General features: G+C 40.6%; 1 protein-coding gene across 1 annotated transcript; it reads right to left on the bottom strand.

The window, feature by feature from the left end:
* Positions 1 to 1672: 1672 nt before the first annotated feature.
* Positions 1673 to 24425, bottom strand: si:ch73-40i7.2 (FYN-binding protein 1). Its single transcript, XM_055221466.1, has 16 exons — positions 24345 to 24425; positions 13061 to 13766; positions 11731 to 11842; positions 10337 to 10392; positions 9094 to 9131; positions 8262 to 8290; positions 6822 to 6957; positions 6024 to 6186; positions 4824 to 4977; positions 4245 to 4261; positions 4022 to 4067; positions 3903 to 3945; positions 3458 to 3617; positions 2558 to 2591; positions 1902 to 1939; positions 1673 to 1826 (listed from the first exon to the last, which is right to left on the bottom strand). Exons 1-16 carry the CDS (start codon positions 24345 to 24347, stop codon positions 1795 to 1797), a joined length of 1767 nt encoding a protein of 588 aa, XP_055077441.1. The 5' UTR covers positions 24348 to 24425; the 3' UTR covers positions 1673 to 1794.
* Between the last annotated feature and the right edge of the window lie 56 nt (positions 24426 to 24481).

The following is a 24481-nucleotide window of genomic DNA, read 5'->3' as shown; positions in this document are numbered from 1 at the left end:
TACCCTCCCATATTCCTATATCCCCATGTGTCAGATGTCCCCCATCCTCCCATCACCAAAGTTTTAAGCAGTAGTAAAATTGACTAAAAGGAGAACACATTTAAATATGAAAACTTAAGTAAATAAACTGTTTAATTATTTAAATTGTGCCCAAACTTCATACACAAAGATAAAGTTCCATAGTGTCTTCTGTACAAAAAGTCGGTATACTTCTTAGCATCGCTCCGTCAGTTTCAGTCCCTGTAAAATTACAAATGATTTCACCACAAAAAAACATACAGTTGAAACAGAAATTTACATGCACTATATAAATAGACACATATGCTTTTTCAGTTTGATATGAAATCAGACTAAACTTTCCCTGTGTAAATTCAGTTAGGATTAACAAAATTATTTCTATTTCCTAAATGCCAGGATAATGAGAGAAGGATTTTTAAAGACAATTTTTCATGACTTTCTTCAAATTCAGAAGTTTACATAGATGATCATTATGCATTTCAACAATTTCGGAAAACCCAGATGATGGTGATGTTATGTCTTTGGAAGCTTCTGATTGGTTTACTGACAACATTTAAATTAATTAGAGGCACATCTGTGGATGTATTTTAAGGCACATCTGAAACACACTGCTTCTTTGTGTAACGTGGGAAAGTCAAAAGTAATCAGCAAAGATATCAGAAACAGAATTGTGGACTTACACAAGTCTGGTTCATCTTTGGGTGCAATTTCTAGATGTCTGTAGGTGCCACTTTCATCTGTTCAGACAATTATACACAAGTATAAACACCATGAGAATGTCCAGCCATCAAACTGCTCAGGAAGGAGATGAGTTCTGTGTCCCGGAGATGAACGTGCTTTGGTCTGAAATGTGTGTGTCATTATACACAGAGAAACAAGTACTATATCAACATGGACTGAAAGGCCTCTGCCAGGAAGAAACCATTACTCCAAGAGTAACATAAAAAGCCAGATTACAGTTTACAGATGGACACATTTTTGAAGACACGTCCTGTGCTCTGATGAAACAAAAATTTAACAATTTGGCCATAATAAGCGTTGTTGTGTTTTGAGGAAAAAAGGGGGACGCTTGCAAGCCTGACAACATCCCAACTGTGAAATATGGGGGGTGCAGCATCATGTTGTGGGGTTGTTTTGCTGCAGGAGGGACTGATGCACATAATAAATAGCATCATGAGGAAAGAATATTATGTGGAAATACTGAAGCAACAAGACATCAGTCAGGAAGTTAAAGCCTGGTCGCAAAAATTGGTCTGACCTGAAGCATACTGCCAAACTGGTCCCGATCTGAAGTATTGAAAATGTATGGGCAGACCTGAAAAGACATGTGTGAGCAAGCGGCCTATGACTACAAACTTGGCTCAATTACATCAGTTCTGTCAGGAATGGGCCAATATTTCTGCCAACTATTGTGAGAAGCTTTTGGAAGGAAATTCAAAACATTTGACCAAGTGATGCAGTTTAAAGGCAATGGTACCAAATACTAATGAAAAGTACGTAAACATTTGATTCTAAAGAAAGTAATGAAAAATTGTTTGAAATTATTCGGGCATTTAGTAAATAGAAATAATTTAGTTAACCCTAATTGACCTAAAACAGGAAAAAAAAATCTGATTTCATGTCAGACAGAGATTTAAAAAAAAAGGGTGTCTATTTATATATATATGTAAACTTGTGGTTTCAACTGTATTTCCATGTAATAATGCTCCACAGTTTAGCTTTAGTTTGAATGAAACAACATTTTTTTCATGTCATTATTTTTGTGGCGGTTGTTTGTCAATTGTCCACATTGTCATTGTCGTACACATCTGAAAGAAGAGAAAAATCAGTTCATTTAAAGGCACAATTTGAATATTCTCCATTAACAAAACAAAACAACTCACCGCTGGGATATTCTACATCGTCATAAATGTCCCCCTCACTGCAAAAGATAGAACAGATTAGTAAACGAATGGTTGTTAATAAAGAAGTAATTATTTATTCACTGCATAAAATAATTCATGTTTGTGCACCAGATATTAAAGAGGAGGTATTAGACTTTTATGAGGTATTAATTGCTAACACATAACATGTTTTGATCACCATGTTACCTTTCATTGTTTTGAAAATGCTGAAACATGTTTATTAAGTTTCACTTTTATTTTTGAAGCTCTGAGTCCCCCCTCCCTTTGCTTTTTGTGATAACTCACCTCCCCTTCAGAGCGCTATTACAACAGTCAATGTACATCCCACAAACAAAACTACTGCACATTGCATCAGGTTTGTCAAGTTGCTGTGTACAGTTTTGTGTCATGCTTTTGAATATCTCTGAAGAATTATCACGTGGGAGTGTGGGTAATGAAGGTTTGTGGGCTGAGCATAAGACAGAATCTTACAGCTAACCACAAGAAGAGACTGGATAGGACTCAGGAGAGATCGTTAGATTATTCAAACATGCATGGACAACATCTAAAATCTCTTAAGGCATGTTTTTGATGAAGGAGCATTATAACATTGATTTTGCATAATACCCCCTCTTTAAAGGGTCATTTTAACTCACAGTGGCAGAAGATGAGACTTGTTCACATAACCAACTGTAAAAAAAGGAAAGAAAAGGTCATTACAACATTTACAATATTGAAAAAGGTAGACCAGTCCATTTGGTGGTATTCAGAATACAGTTACTCAAATCAAAGGAATACATTGTAGTATTTGATCATGCAATTTGGGATTCAAACTGCAAGGCATCAGTAACAGAGATAGAAAACACTGCTCTTCTGCTGTGTGCATGTGCAAATCTTTCCTCCTCAGAATAATGATAAATAAATGCTTAACAGACACAAAGCTGTTCTAATCCTATGTCACCTTTTTACACTATTATTTAATGCAATTTTAATGCAAAGTACTCCGAGTACAGTACTTTGATTGGGCCATGTATCAGAATACACTACAAATACAACCAACACAATGCAGCAGGTATTCAATATATGTAAGTAAATACATTTTCAAAGTATTCCCAACACAAGCAGCCTTGATCTGACCCTGGGCTATGTTCTGCTGTGGAGAACACACTGAGCACATTCCCCATAGGCCAGACTCAGACCCACAGGCTCCAGTGGAGCGTTCACTTGCTCTACACCTGTACTATCCATGCAGCCTCTTTCAGCAACACCCAGATCCTCTGTTCTGTACAAACAATGACTAACCTAACAGTGACCTCACACTCCACACACCTCCTCCTCCTCTGCACCTCCCTTGCACCCCACCTGCATCCACACCTCTCCTTCCTCTTCACCTGCACCTGCCCTCCTCCTTCTCTGCACCTCCATTGCACCTCCCCTACATCCGCACCTTCTCCCTTTACCTGCACCTCTCCTGCACTTCCTCCACACCTCCCCTGCCCCTCCTCCACATAGTAACAAAGAAAAGATTAGAGTATCAGAGAGGGAGTGGTGCGTACATCTTCCAAACTTGTCTCGACACAGGGCCTTCTTGCTGTGCAGCTGGAGGACGTCCAGGACGTCTCCAGGGGACACACTCAGGTGTTTGGGTCCTGGTTTCTTCAGGAGAGCATTGGGGTCCACCATCATGGTCTGCAGCACCTTCAGCGGGCCCTCAAACTGTGGGAAGGACAGAGACACTACCAGTTACAAAAAGGGCTTTAGTACATGTTTCATTTTCAAAATACAAACAAACAAGCAAAAGAAAAAAAGCAGTAATAATTGAGCAATTGAGCTTCAGACAGAGCAGTGCCCCTAGATAGCATGACACCCCCAGGGATGTTGATGATATCGGCTGCAAAGTATCAATTAGATGAAAAGTGACATTTATTTTTATACTGAATTAAAAGTGTTTCATGTCTCAGTAATTTTCTCTTCTCACCAAAACTGTCTGGTGAACATTACCTTAAACTTTTTCTTGAGCTCCTTCTCGATCTTTGGGTCAATGCTGTAAAAACATGACAGTTACTATGTGTGAATAAAGTACAAAGTCAAACATGAGCACAGAGAGAGAGAGGATATACTTGAACTCAATTGGTGGAGGAGGAAAGTCCACATCATCATAGTTATCTGAGGAAAACACAAATTAATGATCAGTCTTTCAGCCATGGACCCCCACTTTGTACTTCTACTTGGGTAATATTATGTTGAACTACTCTTACTTGTGTAAAATATTTGTTTATTTATTGTAATTGTTAAACTAATTAAACGTAAGTTGTCAATATTAAACAGGAAAACTGTCCTTACCGTCATCATCAGGTTCACTGAAAAAAAGAAGAAAATTTGTTTTAGTGAAGGAAAACTAACATTTGGGATTTTTTTTTCCAAGTGCATGATTTGCTAATTGTTATTAATTCTACAAATAAAGAGTGAAGCCAACAGGGTTCAAGAAATCCATTTATGTGAGGAAATTTAAAGGTCCTGTATTAAGTGAAATTGACTCTTAGGAGCTTTAAGTCATGATATAACATTACATAATCAAAAACTGAGTTTTGTCTCATTCCCACATGTTTGAGAAATCCTTCGTTATTAGTCTGTCTACATCTCCAAAGCTCAATGAAGAAACAACATTATGACATAGATCAGAAAATGGAGAAAATGGCGTAATATGGGCCCTTTTAAGTTATCCTTGTAGTGGAGATGAACAGGTGAAGTTAAAGGTTCAAATTGTGGAAAGCCAACCTAAATTAATAAATCCACACAAAGTAACACCATGTTGATGAGAAAAAACAGATAGCAAATACTCCACTAAAAAAGCTGCATAGTTCAAAGATGTTATAAATAGTTTGGAGCACAGTGCATCTGATAATGTTCCTGGTGCAGTACCTGTCAGGCAGATGGCTGCGCTGGCTAATTCCAGGCGGGTCAGGGGGAGGGGGTGGCAGCTCTCCCTCATAACGGTCCATCCTCCTGAGCTGAGTGGCTCTGCGCTTGATGGCCTCATAGTCAATGTCCACACATGTGTTACTGATGTAGCCGTCTGCACACGCAAACATCCACTCATTAGTTTTTCATGCTTTGTGGGGACATTACATTGACTTTCATTCATTTCCTGGAGACTGATCCTAACCATAGTCCTAGTCACTTGTCTAACCTTAACCTAAGACCTACTGGTAACCTTGAATTATTTCAACCCAACTCTGAACCATGTTGTTGATCTTATGATTATTTAGATCAATTTACACATTGTAAGTGTGTCTACAGATTATATATGCCCACTAGGGGTTGTAGACAACAACACTAGCTATAAAGGTATATTTTATAAACATTACTTGTGTCCCACATAGGAAGTAAAAATGTGCTGTGTGATGACCCCACCTTTAGCTTCTGGGTGTATCTAGATGTTTTAGATCTATGTTGCTGTTGGCTCTCTCCTCCCTTGCAGGGTCCAACCAATGAGAGAGCTGACCTGGATACGCTACACCTAATTGTAGGTGGGGCCCGTCAGTTTAAAAGCCGGCCGACTGAGAGTGACACCAAGCAGACACAACATTTGTTTGCATCTTGCTTTTTTTTTTATCCATGGTGGACTTCATTTTGTCTGAACTTTGACCCAGTCCATGACAACAGGGAATACCAGGTGCCACAGTGGGGCACCAGTGGGAAGACACTTCATCCACATTGCCTTGTATGAATGTGGTGGTTGAAGGGGCTGACGGTACAGATTGGCACCCTCACTTCTGTCCCAGCGCAGCTGCGCCTACAATAGTAGCTTAGAGTGTGGAGTGAATGAATAATACACTGTAAAGTTCTGTGGGTGTCTTGAAGGGGGCTATATAAATCTAATGCATATCAAATCATTTGGACATATGAGTTTCTTATATTTTTGGGAAATTTGCACAATGTTTGGTAATTATCAACAGCAATTAATATAACAGACCTTTTGTCCAAATGGTTACTCTCTAAATACTTTCTATTCAAGTCATTTTTTGTTTCTTGTTTCTAAGTATGAAAGAAGTTACAGTACAGTTACTTAAGTACATGTCTGTGTAGTCTGTGTACATGTAGCAGCAGAGGGACACTCACAGTTGCTGGGGGGTAAGCGTGCTAACCACTTCCCCTCGGGGTTGTTCTTGACTCTGATGATGTCCACTTTGTCCCCCTGTCTCACACTCAGGTCCAGTTTACTGCCCCCGCTCCAGTCCTGCCTCACACTGGCTGTGTGCAGCACCTCCACAGGAAACTGCAGCTGAACACACAAGTACATTTAAGGGGAGAGGTGTAGAATCTTAATTTACAATTTCATAAACACGTGTTCTCTGATATGATGTAAACATGTTGTGGTTGTAGTACATTTATTATACCAGTAAGAGGCTACAGGTGAGATACACTACTATTAAATGAGTGAAATGCAAGTTATTGTCCAATATAAATATATAAACAAAAGTGTGTAGGACTTTTATTATATGACTGCTATAGGCTTGTCAAAACTATTGAAAATCAGATACTGATTGATAGTAAAACTAGTATCGATACTTTATCAGAACAAGTCCTACCTGGACGACTGGGGGATTACTCAGATATAAGGCCATGTAGTAAGATAAAAAAGTACTACGATTTAATGTTGAAAATCACATTCTATTGTCTAAATTTAAAAAAAAAAAATGTTTTTTTTGTTTTGTTTTTTTATTATCATCGTACTGAGTACTAAGTATCCAGTCTATTCTTTAGTATTGATATCGAGTTTGAAATTTTAGCATTGTGACATCGGACTGCTACTACTTGAGTGAAAGTGTAGTAAAAATACTAATAGCAGTAGCAGTTCACTATAAGCATTAAAGTGCATATGACAGATTACATTACTCATTTCAGGTGTATTTTTACCTGGAAGTTTTTTCGGAGCTGCTCCTCTCTCCTCTGCCGCTCCTGCTGCTCCTTCTTCTCCTGCTCCTGCTGCCTCCTCACGTCCTTCTGGTTTAGTTTCACCTCAGGAACCATTTGGATGGTTTCGTTTTGATTTCTGCAAAATCATCACATCATCAACATCTAGAGTCTAACCCACAGCCCCTTTACTGAGACGAGGGGACTGCTTATTAAAGGTGCACTACGTAACTATGCAGGTACATGGTCCGCTACCCGCTTGTGTCCATGGAGATGCTATTGCTTTGACCGCAGTGTTCCACAGTATTGCATTAAAAATAATCTATTCATCTTGGATTTGTCACAGTTGTTTTGTTTGTTTTTTTGTTTGGTTTGTTTTGTGCTAAAAACATAGCTTGAAAAACATGTATTTTTTTTTTTTTAGCAGTGTCGCCTCTCCACAGATCTCACCTGTAATTTGGTTTTCTCTCCAAAGATAGTTAAAGAGCATATGCTACTCATTTAATTAAAACAGATGATATAGTTATATTGAAGTTTATCATTTTACTTCCTGCTGAACACAGGCAGTAGATATGGCACACATAAAGGTAATTAAAAACACCTTTATTTTGTTAAATGAAGGTTTAAACTTCCAGAATTAAACGTGTGTTAGATTTTAGAAATCAGTGTTATTTCCAGTTTTTTGTACTTTTCTTTTGAACTTTTTTCCACAAACGGCCACTTAACTGATGTAAAATCTATGATAAATATTCACCACAGGTACTATCCCACCAAACCAAGTCAGAAGTAGAAAAACCTATTACCCATATTACACTATTTTCTGATCTATGCTATAATATTCTTTCCTCATTATAAACATACATGGTGTTTTGTTTTGTTTCATTCATACATGTTTAATACACAAAGTCTGCACCTTTAGGCTGTGCTCTTCACTAAAACTGAAAACACCTTGTGATGTCATCATGTGGTAATATAGGAAGTGACCCATTCACCTTCACTAGAATCATTCGGATAATTTCAGTTCTACTACTTCATGACATCACATGAACTAGTAGTTTTAGTTTTTTGGAACACACCAATTTGAGTTTTGGAGATGCAGACAGATGAATAATCAAGAGTTACAGAAACTTGTGTGAATGAAACAAAACACAACTCCAGGTCTGTTTTTCTGTTTTTTGAGACAAGCAGGTTGCACACTCCACCAGAAAAGTTCCACTGTGCAGCTTTAGCTATTCCATGCCCCTTACTCGGTCTACTGTGTCTTCTTGATAGTATGAGTTTGATTTTATATCTCTTTTGCATCATGCTTGTCTCTAGCAGACTTAAAGGAAGTGGTGCGATATAAGAGGTAACACTGCATAACACCGACTATAGAGGGTCTGTTTCTGACTGTTATAGAAGACAGCGAGCCCATAATACACTCTGAGATAAGTGTGAACTCACTCGTTTATGTCCTCGTAGATATCTTCATTCTGCAAACCAGAGAGAAGAGAGACAGTGCCAACCATTATCAAGTCAGTCAATTTAATGTAATGCAAAAAAGAACATTTATAACAAAAAGTGCAGATAAACTAATACATAATAAAAAAGCAAACAAAAAAAACATGCAAAAAGTGTAACAAAAACATGCAAATAAAATAAATCATAATAAAAAATGTAAAACAAATATGTAACAAATATAAAACATAATAAAATGCAAATAAATACTTAACTTAATACTTATAAAACATAATAAAATTCAAATAAATACTTATCTCAATACTTATATATACTTTATACTGATAAATGTTGCTTAATTTAATAAGAATGAATAAGAATTTTAGGAGCAAAAATATGTCATGTCTCGCCCAGTACAGATATATTGTATAAGCAGCTCTTGAGTTCACTATAGGTCTGCTGTGTACAGTCTGCATCTGATTGTAAAGTGTGTTATTGTCCGATAATCATGAAGTGCACAACGGCATGCTATGTTGTTGTTAACATCAAAATAAAACTCTGAGAAAAGTGTATTGCAGTGAATAATTAGGGTGCTCAGAATGTATAAATTAAGTGAGGAATAACTTTCCACTAATGCAAAATGTTTCAAATGAACTAGTTCTGTTTTTCACATTTCGAGACAGTAAAAATCAAGTACAGCATCTCCATGTCCCCTTTAATTTACTTAATCTTCACTAGTGGATTTTGTGCATGTTTGAGTGACTGTGGCAGTCTGATTCCTGTTCATAGCTGTTTCTTGTATTTAAGCCATGATGTCGCTATTTGGTTTGGACCTCACCTCCTCTTTGCTCTGTGAGCCTGAGTCACTCCAGGAGTCTGAAGAGAGAGAAGAAAAGGACAAAAGGGTCACACACAACACTACAATACTCATCAAGAATATTTCAGTTCTTTCACTGTGTAATCCTATCAGGGATTACAGGATATTAAAAAGAGCACTCTGTAACATTTATCGTGGAACCATCGATTGTATAAAGAAGTGAACTAAGCGTGATGTCACCCAACATTTGGCTCTAGCCAAATGCAGCTCATCATGGCCAGCAGTTATAGGGGTGGACTATAGGAGGCACCTGATTTGTGTTATTGATGTTTTTAACAAACAGCCCATTTGTTACAAAAGTAGCAACACTTTACTATGTGCACTATGAATTGCACTTACACTTTAATAGCATCCTTCACCATATGTATAAAGTTCATTTGATTTATGGGTTTATTTGGTTTTATGGAGGTTTAAGAGTTTTAAAGAGCAAATGTTAGTGGGACAGTATAAAAGGCACCTGAAACCGACATACCATGTTCTGCTGCTGGAGGAGACGCTGCTCCTCAAACCTCCATTACACAAGGCACTTGCACTTTGGTAAATGATTAAAAAAGAAATAAAACATTGTGAACCACGGCTGTGCTGCTGTCTTCTGTCTCACATCCTACCCCTAAAGGCCAGGCTACGTTACAATGTTCATATCGTGATTTACGGACAAAATAGCAAAAATAAACAGGATGGAAGGGGTTTCTACAAACATTTTAAGACCAAAATGACGAGCCTGACAGGAGCAGTTATGAGAGAGGGGCGACGTTTTTTCAATAGAAAGTGAATTGGAGTCAATGGAGCCGGAAGCGCTCCCAGGCTCACTAACTGTTGGAACGCAGGTAGCAGGTTCGCTATGTCTGCCACTTGCTTGTCTCCATGGAGACCTTATTGTTTAATGCAAAAATGTTCCACAGTTTTGCATTAAACTTATCTACCTTGCATTTACACAATTACATGTGGTTTTATTGCATTAAAAACATACTTCCTTACAGTGAGCAGGGTCGCCTTCCCACAGATCTGACTTAATTTGGCCAAATGGCATCACCTGCTAGATAGGCTGAATGCCATACACTGCAGCATTAATGTCAAAATAAATAAATAAATAAAATCATGGATGCAAGCAGAAAAGTTACATAGCTTTTCATTTGAGAAAGATACATGTTCCCTCTGTTAACAAATCCATTACTTTGACCATGTACAAACTGGTTCTTCTCACCGTTCTTCTCCAGGCTCCCGATGTCATCATATGTCTCCTGGTCGTCATCAATGTCCCTGTGAACAGAACAGACCTGAATGTCCCCAAGTCCAGGGGAAGACAGAACAGGGACACATCCAAGAAGACACCATGTCCATAAAGAGACAGAGACACAAACAGGACAAAGACACAGTGTAAACAGGGAGACAGAAACAGGACAGGGACAGGAAATAAACACAGTGTCCAAAGAGAGACAGAGGCAGGGCAGGAACAGGACATAGGCACAGGGTCCACAGAGAGACAGAGGAAGGACAGGGACAGGTCAAAGACGCAGTGTCCATAAAGAGACAGAGCAAGGCCAGGACATAGACACAGTGTCCACAGAGAGACAGAGGAAGGACAGGGACAGGTCAAAGACGCAGTGTCCATAAAGAGACAGAGCAAGGCCAGGACAAAGACACAGTGTCCACAGAGAAACAGAGCAGGGACAAGACAATGACATAAGCCTTGTCCAAAGCGGGCCCTGGAGGGTACCACCTCCCACAGAGGGCCAGCACGTTACGGCTCCCATATCGGTTTAGCTAAAGTGTGGCTACACAACAAAACAAAATGATTTGTCAAGAGAGAATGCAGACTCAAAAAACAAGATGACAAAAAGCAGATATAAACATACATTTTTACATCAAATGCTGACTTGATCTTGTGATAAACCGCTGTATTTCCAGTGATGGCAACTTATATGCTGAGCCAATATACTTTACAAAACAAAGCTAGCACGTTAGCATCATGGATGGACATCACTCGGGTAAAGGATGAAAATATTATATTTCCAGAGCATAATGCAACATGAGCCAAATAAAATGCATCACATAGAGAGAGGCTAAAACATAAAGAGAGGCTTAGAGACACAGAGAAGTGAAATAATAAACTGATGATAAACCAGAAATAGTTTTGTGTTTACGCTAGCTGTAGTCATGTCTTTTTGTGAATCGCTGAGATTTGACCTTATGATTAAGAGCATAAATCAGGTACAATTTATAAAACATTGATTTGGATGACGTCAAGTGTCTCACGCAGCAGAGCTACGTGAGACACTTGACTGGTCAGGACTGGTCACGTTTCTGATCACATGTTTCTTTGTTTTTTTTGGCATTTCGTGCCAATGAGAACAGGCCATTGAAAACAATACAACGGCATCTTTGGTTGATCTTCTGGATCTTATTATAGTTCCACGCCCTGGACCTGGAGTGTGCCCGGAGCATGGAAACACAACTCAGCTGGAGGGAGGCGCACCAAAAGAGTCTATAGTGCCCACAGGCAGACAAGACAGGACACACAAGACTCCGTATCCACAGAGAGACAAACACAGGACAGGGACAGATCAGAAACAGAGCATGGACCTAGAGGACACTCACACAGTAGTGGTCTGCCTGGGAAGTCGTCCTGGTTTGTTGTCCCTCTGTGGAAGTCTGGGGGGTCCTGTGGGAGCTGGGACAGGAACAAGTCGAGCCCCTGGGAGAGGAGACACTGAGGAGGAAAAGAATAAGATTTGAAGATGTTGTACCAGACTGTCTTAAAAATGTCAATTAACAAATTCGTAGCTTCCTTAAAATTCACTGCAATCAGAACAATGATGCATTGATGTATAGAGATATTTGTGGTCCACCCCATTCAGTGTAGTGAAAAGTGCAGTGAGCATTATACATGAGAAACTAAAGAGCCACTCCATAAGAGAATGTGCCAAAACCGTCAAGAGAGTTCCTTGGGACCCCAGCCCACCGAACATCTCCATCTCAAAGCCACTAACCACTCCTTTGAAGATAGTGAGGTACAGATCTTAGCCAAAGAAAAGAAATGGTTTGAGAGGGGAGTTAAAGAAGCTATTTCTTTTGTTATGAAAGACAATCCTTCCTTGAACAGGAATGGGGGCCTTAGACATCATTTATCTCCCATCTATAACTCCATTTTCAGGACCAAACTAAAACAAGAAGAAAAAAAAAACAATAGGGTTAGCCAAGATGCTAATATGTGCGAAAACAGCCATTAGGGGCTTGAATGATTATGCAAAATATGACTCAGGCACAGTGCACACTGTAGCTCAACAGACCTAGCCTACAAACAGAAACTGCAAACAATAGGTGTTTTTAGTTTCAGTGTAGTTAGCTCCTCCCTTCAGATATGACAGTGTCCATCAGTAATCTGACCAGAACAGAACGTCTTCATTCCTAGACGTCGTCATACCTGGATGACTGAGGGGTTACACAGACACAACTCCAGGTGTGTTTTTAATGAGGTAACAGCATTATAACATGGCTTAAATCTCATGAGAATCTGTTTTGTTTAATATAGGATGTTTAAGAGCTCCATTTACTATAGGACTGAGATACTGGGACTAATTTTACTTTATTACATGAAAAAAAATCAAGTATAGTCCTTAGTCTACTTATTGAAATTGGAAGATTTAAATGAGTATCAAAAAAGATTCCGTTGGATGGGATCTTCTCCCCTAAACCTGTAAGTAGCCTTGTTAGAAACTCTTAAATCTTTTTCAAGAGGTTACTCTGATAATACCATTCACTCATGTGACCTAAGCCACAAGCTACTTTGATATATATTGAACTTGTCAATAATACCTTGTTTGTTCTCTGTAGGCTAATCATTCCCTGTAGATCCTGCATCCCTCATTGAGACACAGAGATGTAATTAAACCTCTTTGATGAATAGTGATGGTGACAGTACACTGACCTGAAGAAACCCGAGGTCCTGTAGGTGCTGGTAGTCCTCTAGGGGGCACTCCTTTTGAGGACCTCCACTGGTTTATGTTCACATGAGCAGGTCGTTTAGGTTTGGGCGGTGCAGGGGCCAGAGTAGGCAGGGGTCTCCTGAGGGGGGGCACATCGTCTGTGCTCCTCGGTCTGGGCAGGGGTCTGGCAGAGGCAGGGGTGTGAGGGACAGAGGGTGCTGAGAACAGGACGGGCACTGGCGACAGTCTGGGCCCTGGGGGCCTTTGGTGCCGCAGCATCATGTTCTGCAGCAGCTCTCCTGTTTGACGCACTTTGTTAGTATCCACAGGGGGGGTGGGGGCTCGGAGTGGCCCAGGCTGGGACCTGAGTTCTGGAGCAGTAAAGGGTGTGGCTCTGGGAAGACCAAGTGCTGTAGAGGGCGTGGCTCTGAGATGCCCTGGAGCAGAAGAAGGTGTGGCTCTAAGATGGGTTGGGGCAGTAGGGGGCGTGGCTCTGGCCTGTCGGGGTGCACTAGGGGATGTGGTTCTGGCAAGTTCTGGAGTCGTAGGGGACAGTCTGTTCAAAGGGGGGGTGTTAGTGTCTCTGATGGGGCTAAAGGGTGTGAGCAGGGAACGGCGTGCTAACTTGAGGCTCTCACTGTCCTGACTGCTGCTAGGGGCTGGAGCGCTGAAGCGAGCCCGCAGAGCTGTCACATCCACACTCTCCTCCTGACAAAACAGATCAAACAAAGAGGAGTTCAGATTCTTTTTTCAGACAGACTCTTTTTTGACTCTACAGTCGAAAAATACTTTTTTTTTTTAAACATTGTGATACCAAGAAAAATTTGCTATGGTTTCCTCTCAGTCAAGTACACCTCCAGTCATTCAAAGAAATGCACTGTCTCTGCCTATTTTCTGCTGTTTCAGTAGAGCTTTGGGAGATGACATCATCTCAGCATCCATCCATCCATCCATTTTCTTCCGCTTATCCGGGGCCGGGTCGCGGGGGCAGCAGTCTAAGCAGGGACTCCCAGACTTCCCTCACCCCGGACACGTCCTCCAGCTCCTCCGGTGGGACCGCAAGGCGTTCCCAGGCCAGCCGAGAGACATAGTCCCTCCAGCGTGTCCTGGGTCTTCCCCGGGGCCTCCTCCCGGTGGGACATGCCCAGAACACCTCCCTAGGGAGGCGTCCAGGAGGCATCCTGAACAGATGCCCGAGCCACCTCAGCTGGCTCCTCTCAACGTGTAGGAGCAGCGGCTCTACTCCGAGCTCCTCCCGTGTGACCAAGCTCCTCACCCTATCCCTAAGGGTGCGCCCGGCCACTCTGCGGAGGAAGCCCATTTCAGCCGCTTGTATCCGCGATCTTGTCCTTTCGGTCATTACCCAGAGCTCATGACCATAGGTGAGGGTAGGAACATAGATTGACCGGTAAATCGAGAGCTTTGCCTTCCGGCTCAGCTCCTTCTTTACCACAACGGACCGATACAGCGACCGCATCACTACAGACGCTGCACCGATCCGCCTGTCAATCTCCCGCTCCATCCTTCCCTCACTCGTGAACAAGACCCCGAGATACTTGAACTCCTCCACTTGGGGCAGAGACTCACCACCCACCCGGAGAGAGCAAACCACCTTTTTCCGGTCGAGAACCATGGCCTCGGATTTGGAGGAGCTGATTCTCATCCCAGCCGCTTCACACTCGGCTGCAAACTGCCCCAGTGCCTGCTGCAGGTTCTGGCTCCAAGAAGCCATCAGGACAACATCATCTGCAAACAGCAGAGATGAAATCCTGTGGTTCCCAAACCAGGCCCCCTCCGGCCCCTGGCTGCGCCTAGAAATTCTGTCCATAAATATAATGAACAGAACCGGTGACAAAGGGCAGCCTTGATGACGTGGTGCATGCTGAGATGATGGAGAAGGCATCATCTCAGCATGCACCACTAAACTCCATACTTGCAGGTGAAGAGAATACATAGAAACTAACCTTATTAGCCATAATGAACACACTTTAACAGAGTTTCAGAGATTACATATTATGCCTCATAAACAACCACTCTCTGACCTAAACTATAAGACAGAGCACAAAAATCCTCTAATCATCTTGGCCCCAGCTGTCTAAAATGGTTCCTTTGAACATAGGGTTCAACGGAAACGTAGCACTGTCAGATGTTGATTAAACATTTGTATTTATTTTTCCTTATAAGAAAGTATTAAGTTAAAAGGAGAACTTTTTTGGTTAAAACATTATCATGATATGTTTCATGTTTTAACATCAGTTTCTCATTTTAACATAAACATATTTTGCTCATACAGCATGCAATCTCTATGATCTGTAGCAATGCGCAGGGGACTCATTTTGCTTATGATTGGTGACTAGATATACTGCCTGACACTACTCCACCGATCTGTAAGCATAGACGTATTGTAATAAACTCTGGGCCTTCTTTTTAAACATGCCAATGCACCTGGATATGGGGCTCACATCCAGAGTGCACATCCAGAGTGCCTCTAGCTATGTGTATTCAAAGGCACACATACACGTTTACAGGCTCTGCACTTTTGGGCATGCTGGTGTGCACCTGACCCAATGATTGGTGGCACCAATCATAACATATAAAGCCGCCGTACATCTGTGTTTATCCTGCGTTACTGCATTTGGCACAGTAGGGAGCACACTTGTGTGCCTGGACACTCCGGCCTCACTCACTCTGCTTTATCTTTGGGCTTCAGGAAGGACTGGTCCTAAAACTGTTGTATCCAGAGCTGCACTTTATAGCCACTGGTTACCTCATGGCTTCATTCCTCATGCCACCAAAGAGCGTGCAAGAAGCTCCTAATTGAGCCTTATAGGCTTAGGACACGTGTGCATATTTTGCTCTGCATATTTTTGTGGAACCCAAGCTCCTCCGAGTCCACGTTCAGCTTTGTTCTGAACGTAGCATGCCAAGAAGCGAACTAGCCATGGTGACCACACATAGCCTCGGAGTAGAGGAAAAGAGACATAGATAACTGAACAATTGTTGGTTGGAGTCTGCACAAAGCTTATATCTTAGGCTAGCGATTAGTGTTTCTTTTTCTCTCAACATGAAAACATGACAGGAGATATATTGTGCTTGTGTCTGCTATACAGCTATAATCTATGACACCCGTGAATCATTATATTATAATTTGGACATTTTAAATCACAATATTCATCTAAAAGAAACAAGGTCACTGACTTCTGCATTAGAAAACTAGTGTCCAATGAGAGCTGACGTCGCCGCAAACATCATCACATCGGAGAGCCGCAGGCTGTCGGCCCCTCCTAGCTGCAGATCACTCTAGTGAGCCGCCATTTTTTTGGCCGTGAACCAGTGGCAGTGAAAATGGGGGTAGATCGGAGCAATTATGCCTTGAATACAGGACAATAAACATTACTCAAACATGCACAAATCAATCTAAATACAACTTGAGGAGGGTAAATTAGAAGGAAAACAATTAAAACATGTTTAAAATCTCTAAAAAAGTAAATTTTGCACAAAAATTCTTTTCCCCTCTCCATGGCCCAAGCAGTCTAAATCAGACCTTTTGAAGACAGGGTTCCATCTTAGGCCAGCATTTCAAGTGTTCTTTTTTCTCTCAAGATCAAAATGCTTCCTCTCAAGTTAGCGAAGTTGCCAAATGAAGGTAGAAGGAGGGAGGTGTAGCACTAGAATACTTCCTCAGTACAATAATTAATCCAATCCAATCCAACTTTATTTCTAATGCACTTTAAAAACAACAAAGTTGACCAGAGTGCAGTACACAACAGACATTTTTTTAAAAATAGATAAATAACAAACATACAAATAAATAACTACAAACTGTACACTATAAAAGTCAACATATCAGTGAAAAGCTAAAGAAAAATTTAAAGAAGAAATTTTAAGAGCTGATTCAAAAGTACAAAGTGACTCAGCCTGTCTAAGGTGCAATCATCCTTCAGTGAGAGTCGTTTTCAGTAGTTTGATCCAAGTGTTAGTCCAATAGTTTTAAAGCCCCATAAAATACTATTTTCTGATCATTTTATTCCTCATCAAAAACATACCTGGAGTTGTATTTAACTCACCTTTGTTTCACACTCAAATCCTGCATATTTAGGCTCTGCTCATTTCTCAAACTGAAAAAAAAAACTTATGTGGTGATACATGAAGTGCTCCACTGTGTTTTTAAACTCCATACATCTTCAATAGAATTAGCAATCTCTCCTGAACTAAAGGTAAAAAGGTAACTGTTAACTTGAAAACTACCGCTTTATGAACCAGAGCATTTTGAGCTTTGGAGATGTAGACACAGCACAACTCCAGGTATGTTTTTTTTGAGGAGGTAACAGCAGTACAACATAACTTAAAGTTCACAAAGAGTCAATTCTGTGTAATATAGAACCTTAATAATGTAATATTCTGTGGTAAGATGTCTTTTTTTTGTTTTATATAAAAACAAACTATATTTCTGTTCTGTGTGGAGGTTTTGATGTGTCTGGGTACTCTGATTTCGACTCAAAACATACACAATAGGTCAAATCCTCCAGCAAAGGCAGTCCTGACCAAAACTAAGTAAGATCTGGAGATTTGCCTCACTTCTTCTGACAGGTTTAACCCATCGGCACTGAAGGATGGGTCAAATGCAGCAATGAATTTCCCACAGATTAAAAAGTATACTTTACCTAAATCTTAAATAGTGACATTTCTCAGACGTATTAAATGTCTTACCTGTCTTTACTCTCCTCCTTTTCACATATGGGCTGCTTGGTGTGTATCTGTCAGTCTCTCTCTCTCTTTATGTGTGAGCAACATTGTAGCTGTGCAGGAAGTGTGCACAGCAGGCCATGCACCAAGCTACACGCCAACGTTTCCTCTCTCTCTGACACCCACTACTCTCACTGTCTTTTCCCCATCTCCCCAACTCCCCTTACTCTCTCTCCTCTCGCTCTCTCTGCCACCCCTCACATCTCATTCTTTTATCTCTCTTTTTTCCACTCTTTCTCTCCCTTGTCTGTCTGGATTGATATTTATCCCCATTGACATTCATCCTCTTTTGTGTTTGGACAGATTATGTCATCATTGCTATTATTTTCACATCTCTATTTTAGCTATATAAAAGTAAACAAAAAATGTCCCATAGACCATGAAATTGCATCCTACAGAGTTTATAGGAAAACGTAATCTGCAGTGAGCCTTAGCTGACCAGTAGATGGTGCCTTTTACTTACACTTACTACTACTTAAGCTTCTAGTGCAGTATGTTTTTAGAGTTTACGTTTCATAAACTTGACCTATCTGTGTCCCTAGATATGAGGTAGCATGTTCAAATCAAATATAGCTTTTAATAATAACAACTGCAGTACTGATTTATTCTTAATTACAGAAACACTGGACATGATGGACAAAAATGTTGTGTTATGATTTGATTTTTTTGGTTGTCAAGAGCCAATAAGAAAGCAGAAAGAGCGTCACATGAGGTTGCCAGTTTCAATGCTAAAATCCAGCACACCATACCTAATCCCCAGCACCTACAGCCAATCATTAATCAGTGCTAGTGCAGCCTCTGCCGCTCAGTAAGTGAATTCTGGAGGTTCTGAGCTTTCTGAGTGTGTGTATCTGCAGGTTTAAACCACTGGCAACCCAAGTTCAGTTGTGATTGAACAGTGCAGGCTACAAACAGTTAATTTACATAAAAAATAATCCTCTTAAGCATTCATTGTTGCCAGTTAAACTTCTTAACCTCGTCAACTTTTCAAATTTCTGCTAAATGTCATTCCTTTCAAATATTTAAACTATAACTTGCTCCTCTCCATCCTCTCATTTTTTTCTCTCTCTTCTCCTTCTCATCTGTCTCTTTCTCCTAGCTCTCTCTTTGTCCTCTCTCTCCTCCTCACTTGTATCCCTCTCCTCACTCTCTTCCACCTCTCTCTGTCTCACCTTTCTCTCCTTTCCATTTTCTTCCTCCTCGCACTCTCTTCCTCCTCCTCTCTCTTCATTTCCTCTTTCTCCTCTCTTCCTGTCTTTACTCTCGTTTCCGTTTCCCTTGTCTCTTTCTCCCCACTCTCCCCTACCTCTAATCTCTCTCATCCTCCTTTCTCCTATCTTTGTCTCTCTTCACTCTCCTCTTTCTCTCCTTCTCACTCTCTCTTCCTCCTGTCTTCTAACTCCTCTTTCTCTCCTTCTCACTCTCTTCCTCTTCTCTCTTCTATCTCCTCTTTCTCTCCTTCTCACTTGTCTCTCTCTCCACTCTCTCTTCACTTCCTCTCTCTAATCTCTTTCTCCTCTCTTTCTCTCTCTTCACATCCACTCTCTGCTCTCTCCTCTTTCTTCTCTGTGTCAATTAAAGTCAGATTGTTGAATGAGTGCACTATACATCTGTAGGTCCACTTTTCCAGACTCCTACAAATACTTTTGGACTACTTTAAAATATTGAGTACTTCATAAAACTTCATTTGTATAGTACAGACAACACTTGGATACTCTCTCATCTAAACAAAGTGAGAGAAAGCAATCACTAGCACGAATCCGCGAACAGAGAGAATCAGTCCTACTCTAAACCCCACAGAAAGTCGGCCATATTGGATCAAACCCGGGACTGAAAAAATCACTTTTGACATCTCCTCAAACAGTTCAAAAACACTTCAAACTCATCCAAAAGACACAAAACCCAAGTGCAATGAATGGGTATCATTTACATTTTGGGAGGAAAAAAAATCTATCTTTAACAAACTTTAAATTTGACTTTCAAAATTCATAAAAGCCAAATCCATTTGAGTGTAAAAATGAAAGAAAATGTGAATATTATTATTGTTGTTATTATTATTATTATTATTATTATTGCCAAGTAAATTGCTCCTGAGAGAACCAAAAAATACCCAAAATACCCAAAATAAAAGACTGTGTAGTGTATTTCAATATTCTACCGTAGTTAAATTATTAAATTTAAGTATACTTTTTACCTACTACTAGTACTTTAATGTTATCATACCATCTTCCCAATGGCATGTGACCTCATTTCATCTTATTTCAGAAGCTAAGCAAGGTCAGACCTGCTTAGTACTTGGATAGGAGACCAGTGGGAATACCAAATGCCACAGTGGGGCAGTTGTGGCTTTACAATGCACATTGCCATTGTGTTCTTAGGCAAAACACTTCACCCATCTTGCCTATATGTATGTAATTGGTGGGGCCAATGGTGCAAATTGGCAGCCTGGCTTCCATTAGTAGCTCTCAGGGCAGCTGTTGCATATCATGTACAACCACTGGGTGTGGAGTGAAAAAATAAAGCATCGTAAAACAACTATATATTGTTTTGCTGTACATTCACTAAACTCCTATTACTGGACATGACACAATACACTTACACAAGGAGCAACAGCTCTAGTAAAATGTCACAGTTTTACTTTTCTTTTAAACCAACCAATCTGAGGTTTATAAAGTGCATGTAACTGTGCTCTGTCATGTCCCTGTGACAGGAAGCCCATCTGACCACACACCTCAAAGCCCCGCACCATCACCATGGAGACAACCTGCTTCCGCCTCCACCAATCACAATCTACTTTACGCCGACGAATCAGAGTGAGCAGGGTTCACCACAGCGGCCTGTCACAGTTTGTGCAGGTGTGAGACGGGCAGCTGTGCTTTGGTTAAAAGTAACCTGAAAATGATGGTCATTCAGTTACTGAACTAAGGCTGCTGTGCCTGATTTTTACGGTCTCAGAAAAATGTGAAAAACTAAGGTTTAATCTTCACTTACCTTATGCATTCGGAGCATTAATTATTTATCAAGATGAGCTTATAAGCACTTTTCAAAACTAGCATGCTAATGCACACTTCCTGATTCTCAGACAATGAAATACTTTATAATTAGATGCAGACAGTATGCAGTTTTTGCCACTACCTCCTCCCTTTACTCTTTGTGTTACTTCAGAGTGCTATCACAACAGAAACCACAAACAGAATGCATCCCGCTAATGAAACTACTGCACATTTCTTTTTTCACTTTTCAGAGTACATATATATAGTGTGATGATTCAGTTTGAGCATTTTAATGTGGGAATTCCTTTTCTGGAGCATTGTTTTCCACAGAGAGGATCAGATTATATGCACTATGTTTGTGTCCAGTGTCAAACATTAACCCTGGGCTGTGATAAAAACATAAGGCACTCATTCATCAGGCATGCACTTCCCCTTTAAGGCAGTACTTTGCCTTTAAATAGAACTTTCTCCTGGGATAGACGCTGAGGGGGCTTTTCAATATGGAGACACCATTTTGAATTATACTGTCTTAATATGTAGGGAAAAAGGTGTCTTTAAAGGTTATATTCTAACATCATATGTACCACCTTATACAACAGCAGCTAGTTTAAAAAATTAAAATGAAAACAATTTTAGGTGAAAATAGCAGAATATGAACTTTTAAAATGCAGAGAAAAACCCAGGGTGAGGCTCAAAGTTCTCTCCCACACATAACTTAAACATTACTGGGAAGCTCAGTTAAAAGCTTTAGTTGCAGATGTAGAACGGACACTGATACCAAATCAGCCGAGGATAGACCAATAACAGCCCTTATATTTATGGACATAAAACAATGGAAAAAGCTTAAAATACAGAACAAATGGGTTCTAAAAAGTTTCAATTAACCTTAAAAACAGTTTAAATTAACCTAACAAACAGCTGATTTTTTTTTACCTGTAAGACTAGATGGTGGTTTTAACAGATGGATTAAAAATGATAAGTCAGTTATTTTCAAGAACAACCCTCAAATCATTCTCCCAGATTCTTTCAAATACAGCATTATTTTGAAAAATATAAAGAATATGACCAAATAAAAACTCAGCCAATAGATTTTGAACAATATTGGACAAAAGTATTGGTAGAAGACAAAAAAAAACAAAACAAAAAACCTTGAATACAAAAACATACGTACTGAACTAGAGTCTGTTGGACTCCACCAGGGCTGCCTTTTGTCACCGGTTCTGTTCATTGTATTTATGGACAGAATTTCTAGGTGCAGTCAGGGGCCGGAGGGGGTCTGGTTTGGGAACCACAGGATCTGATCTTTGCTGTTTGCAGATGTTGGTCTCCTGGTGGCTTCATCAAGCCAGGACCTGCAACAGGCACTGGGGCAGTTTTCAGCCAAGTGTGAAGCAGCTGTGCTGATTATCAGCGCCTTCAAATCCAAAGCCATAGTTCTTGACCGGAAAAGGTGGAGAGTCCTTGCCTCAAGTGGAGGAGTTCGAGTATCTCGGGGTCTTTCTCACGAGTGATGGAAGGATGGAGTGTGGTGCTGCTTCTACATGTCAAGAGGAGCCAGCTGAGGTGGCTCAGGCATCAGTTCCAGATGCCTCCTGGACACCTCCCTAGGGAGGTGTTCCGGGCATGTTCCACTGGGAGGAGGCCCCCAGGGAAGACCCAGGACACGTTGGAGACATCCAGACACACTGGAGAGGAGCTCAGTCACAAGTCGAGAGGAGTCAGCTGAGGTGGCTCGGGCATATGGATGCCTCCCTGGGCAGGAGTTCCAGGCACATCCCGCTGGGAGGAGGTCCCAGGGAAGACCCAGGACATGCTATGTCTCTTGGCTGGCCTGGGAATGCCTCGGGATTCCCCCAGAAGAGATGAAGGTGGTGTGTGTGGAAAGGGAAGTTTGGGCCTCCCTGCTCAGACTGCTGCCTCCACGACCCAGCCCCGCATAAAGCAGAAGAAAATCGTATGGTATTTAGCAAACTTAGTAGGTGATAATTTCCCATTTGTGTATGGTACACATATTTTCTTTGTTAAACTAGCAACAAATTCTGCATGTCTCAGATTACTATTATTAAACTCTAAAGTAACAGATAATTTTGAGAGATTCAGCATTGGATTATTCACTAGATTTAGATTCCAAGTATGATAGGTTCATCTTTAAATTTGGCAGTAAGAACTAATAAATTTGAAAGGAAATGTGTTTGTTCATAGTTAGGTGCATAAACCAAAGTGAGTTTTTTGCAGTCAGTAATACTTGCTACAATGATATATCTTCCATCTCCATCTATGATTAAATCCGTTAACTGAAAGTCTCCACTTCCAGGTGATAACACCTGTCCGACACATCTCTGTTTTTAATTTATGTGATTCTATTTCATTTAAATGTGACTCCTGCATAATAGCTATGTCATAGGCTACAAATGTACGACCTTATAATATTTTGTAACACTTTATTTTGTTACCCATCCCATTTACATTCCAACTAATAGTCCCAAGGTCATTTATATTCTTAACTTAATAGGCCCAATTTTTTTTAAGTCTCAAGATTAAAATAAATATAATAGCCTTTTTGCAGCTCCAGTTGCATTGTGATGCAAGGGAAAAATAAAGGGAGGCATGGAAAGATATTAGAAGAGAGCAAGTTTGTGTTTGTTTCATACCTCTTATCCAAAAACAAAGAGCTCTCTCATTGCTTCATCTGGCGAGTTATAAATGTGCACTTGTTCATCAACTTAACTTTTTCTCAATATCCACATGCGCGCTTTTGTTGGATGTCAACGAGGAGGTCCGGAAAGATCCTTTACCTGCAGGCTTTACCTCTCCATGTCAGGTTCTTCTTCTTGGCTGCGACTCTCAGCAATAGCTGAGGACCGCAACATCTCAACATCCTGACGATATCACCTGAGGACTCCGATGCGCTGGAAGCGGCCGTGAAGCCCGATGGTGCGGATCCACCGTGGGCGCAGCGTCCTGCTCATCACGGTTCAGAATATAACGCAGTACTGCAGCCAACTCTGGCGTTACGCTCCAGCTGCTCTTGATCTAGACCAAAGAAATTACGTTGTTCCTCCTGCCATGTGACTCCAGGTAGGATATCTTGCTTTTTAAAGCTCTCAACTCCTTTGAAAGATCCTGTAAGGTGGTGTCACATGTGACACCCTTGTTCTCCAAACTTGTTTTAATGTTTTTAACTGATATGTTCAGATCATGGAATTTTTGCTGGAAAGAGAAATCCAAACTTCTTATCTGAGCGGACAGTTTTTGCGCCCAAACAGGCGTTTGTTCCTCTTCCTGACATGCTTTGTTTGGCTTGTCTTTTCCCATTCTCTTTGCCGCAAGGGCGTTACATTCAGCGTTTCAGTTATATTATTTTTCCCCCCATTTTATCCTGATAACGATGAATTAACCAAGGCAAGTATCCAATTCACGTGACTTTTTTCATTATTTTAACTGAGATTAAATATGATCCAACTAAAATAAATCAATCTCAAAATCACCTGTTTCATTTGTAACACGTAGCTTGAACATAGCTTTAATCTTAAATAGGATTCCTTACCATGTTGGCAGAGTGGTTAGCAGTGTCCCATGTCGGAAAGAGGAGCAGACAGACAGATGTCCGTGTGTGTGTCTGCGCGTATATGAGGTGACAACAGGAGGAAGTGCAAACGCACGGGCCAATCCAGATGCACATTA

The sequence above is a fragment of the Periophthalmus magnuspinnatus genome, chromosome 4 (assembly GCF_009829125.3).
Source record: "Periophthalmus magnuspinnatus isolate fPerMag1 chromosome 4, fPerMag1.2.pri, whole genome shotgun sequence".
Taxonomy (NCBI): domain Eukaryota; kingdom Metazoa; phylum Chordata; class Actinopteri; order Gobiiformes; family Gobiidae; genus Periophthalmus; species Periophthalmus magnuspinnatus.
The sequence above is the reverse complement of the archived record's forward strand: the minus strand, read 5'-3'. Positions and strand labels throughout refer to the sequence as shown.

What these genes read in the sequence shown, in the direction of transcription:
- si:ch73-40i7.2 (XM_055221466.1), bottom strand. An exon ending in ACGCTTACCCCCCAGCAACT is followed by an intron (nt 4,978 to 6,023) that starts GTGAGTGTCCCT and finishes TTGCGTGTGCAG; the next exon opens with ACGGCTACATCAGTAACACA. An exon ending in AAGTCTCATCTTCTGCCACT is followed by an intron (nt 1,940 to 2,557) that starts GTGAGTTAAAAT and finishes TATCTTTTGCAG; the next exon opens with TGAGGGGGACATTTATGACG.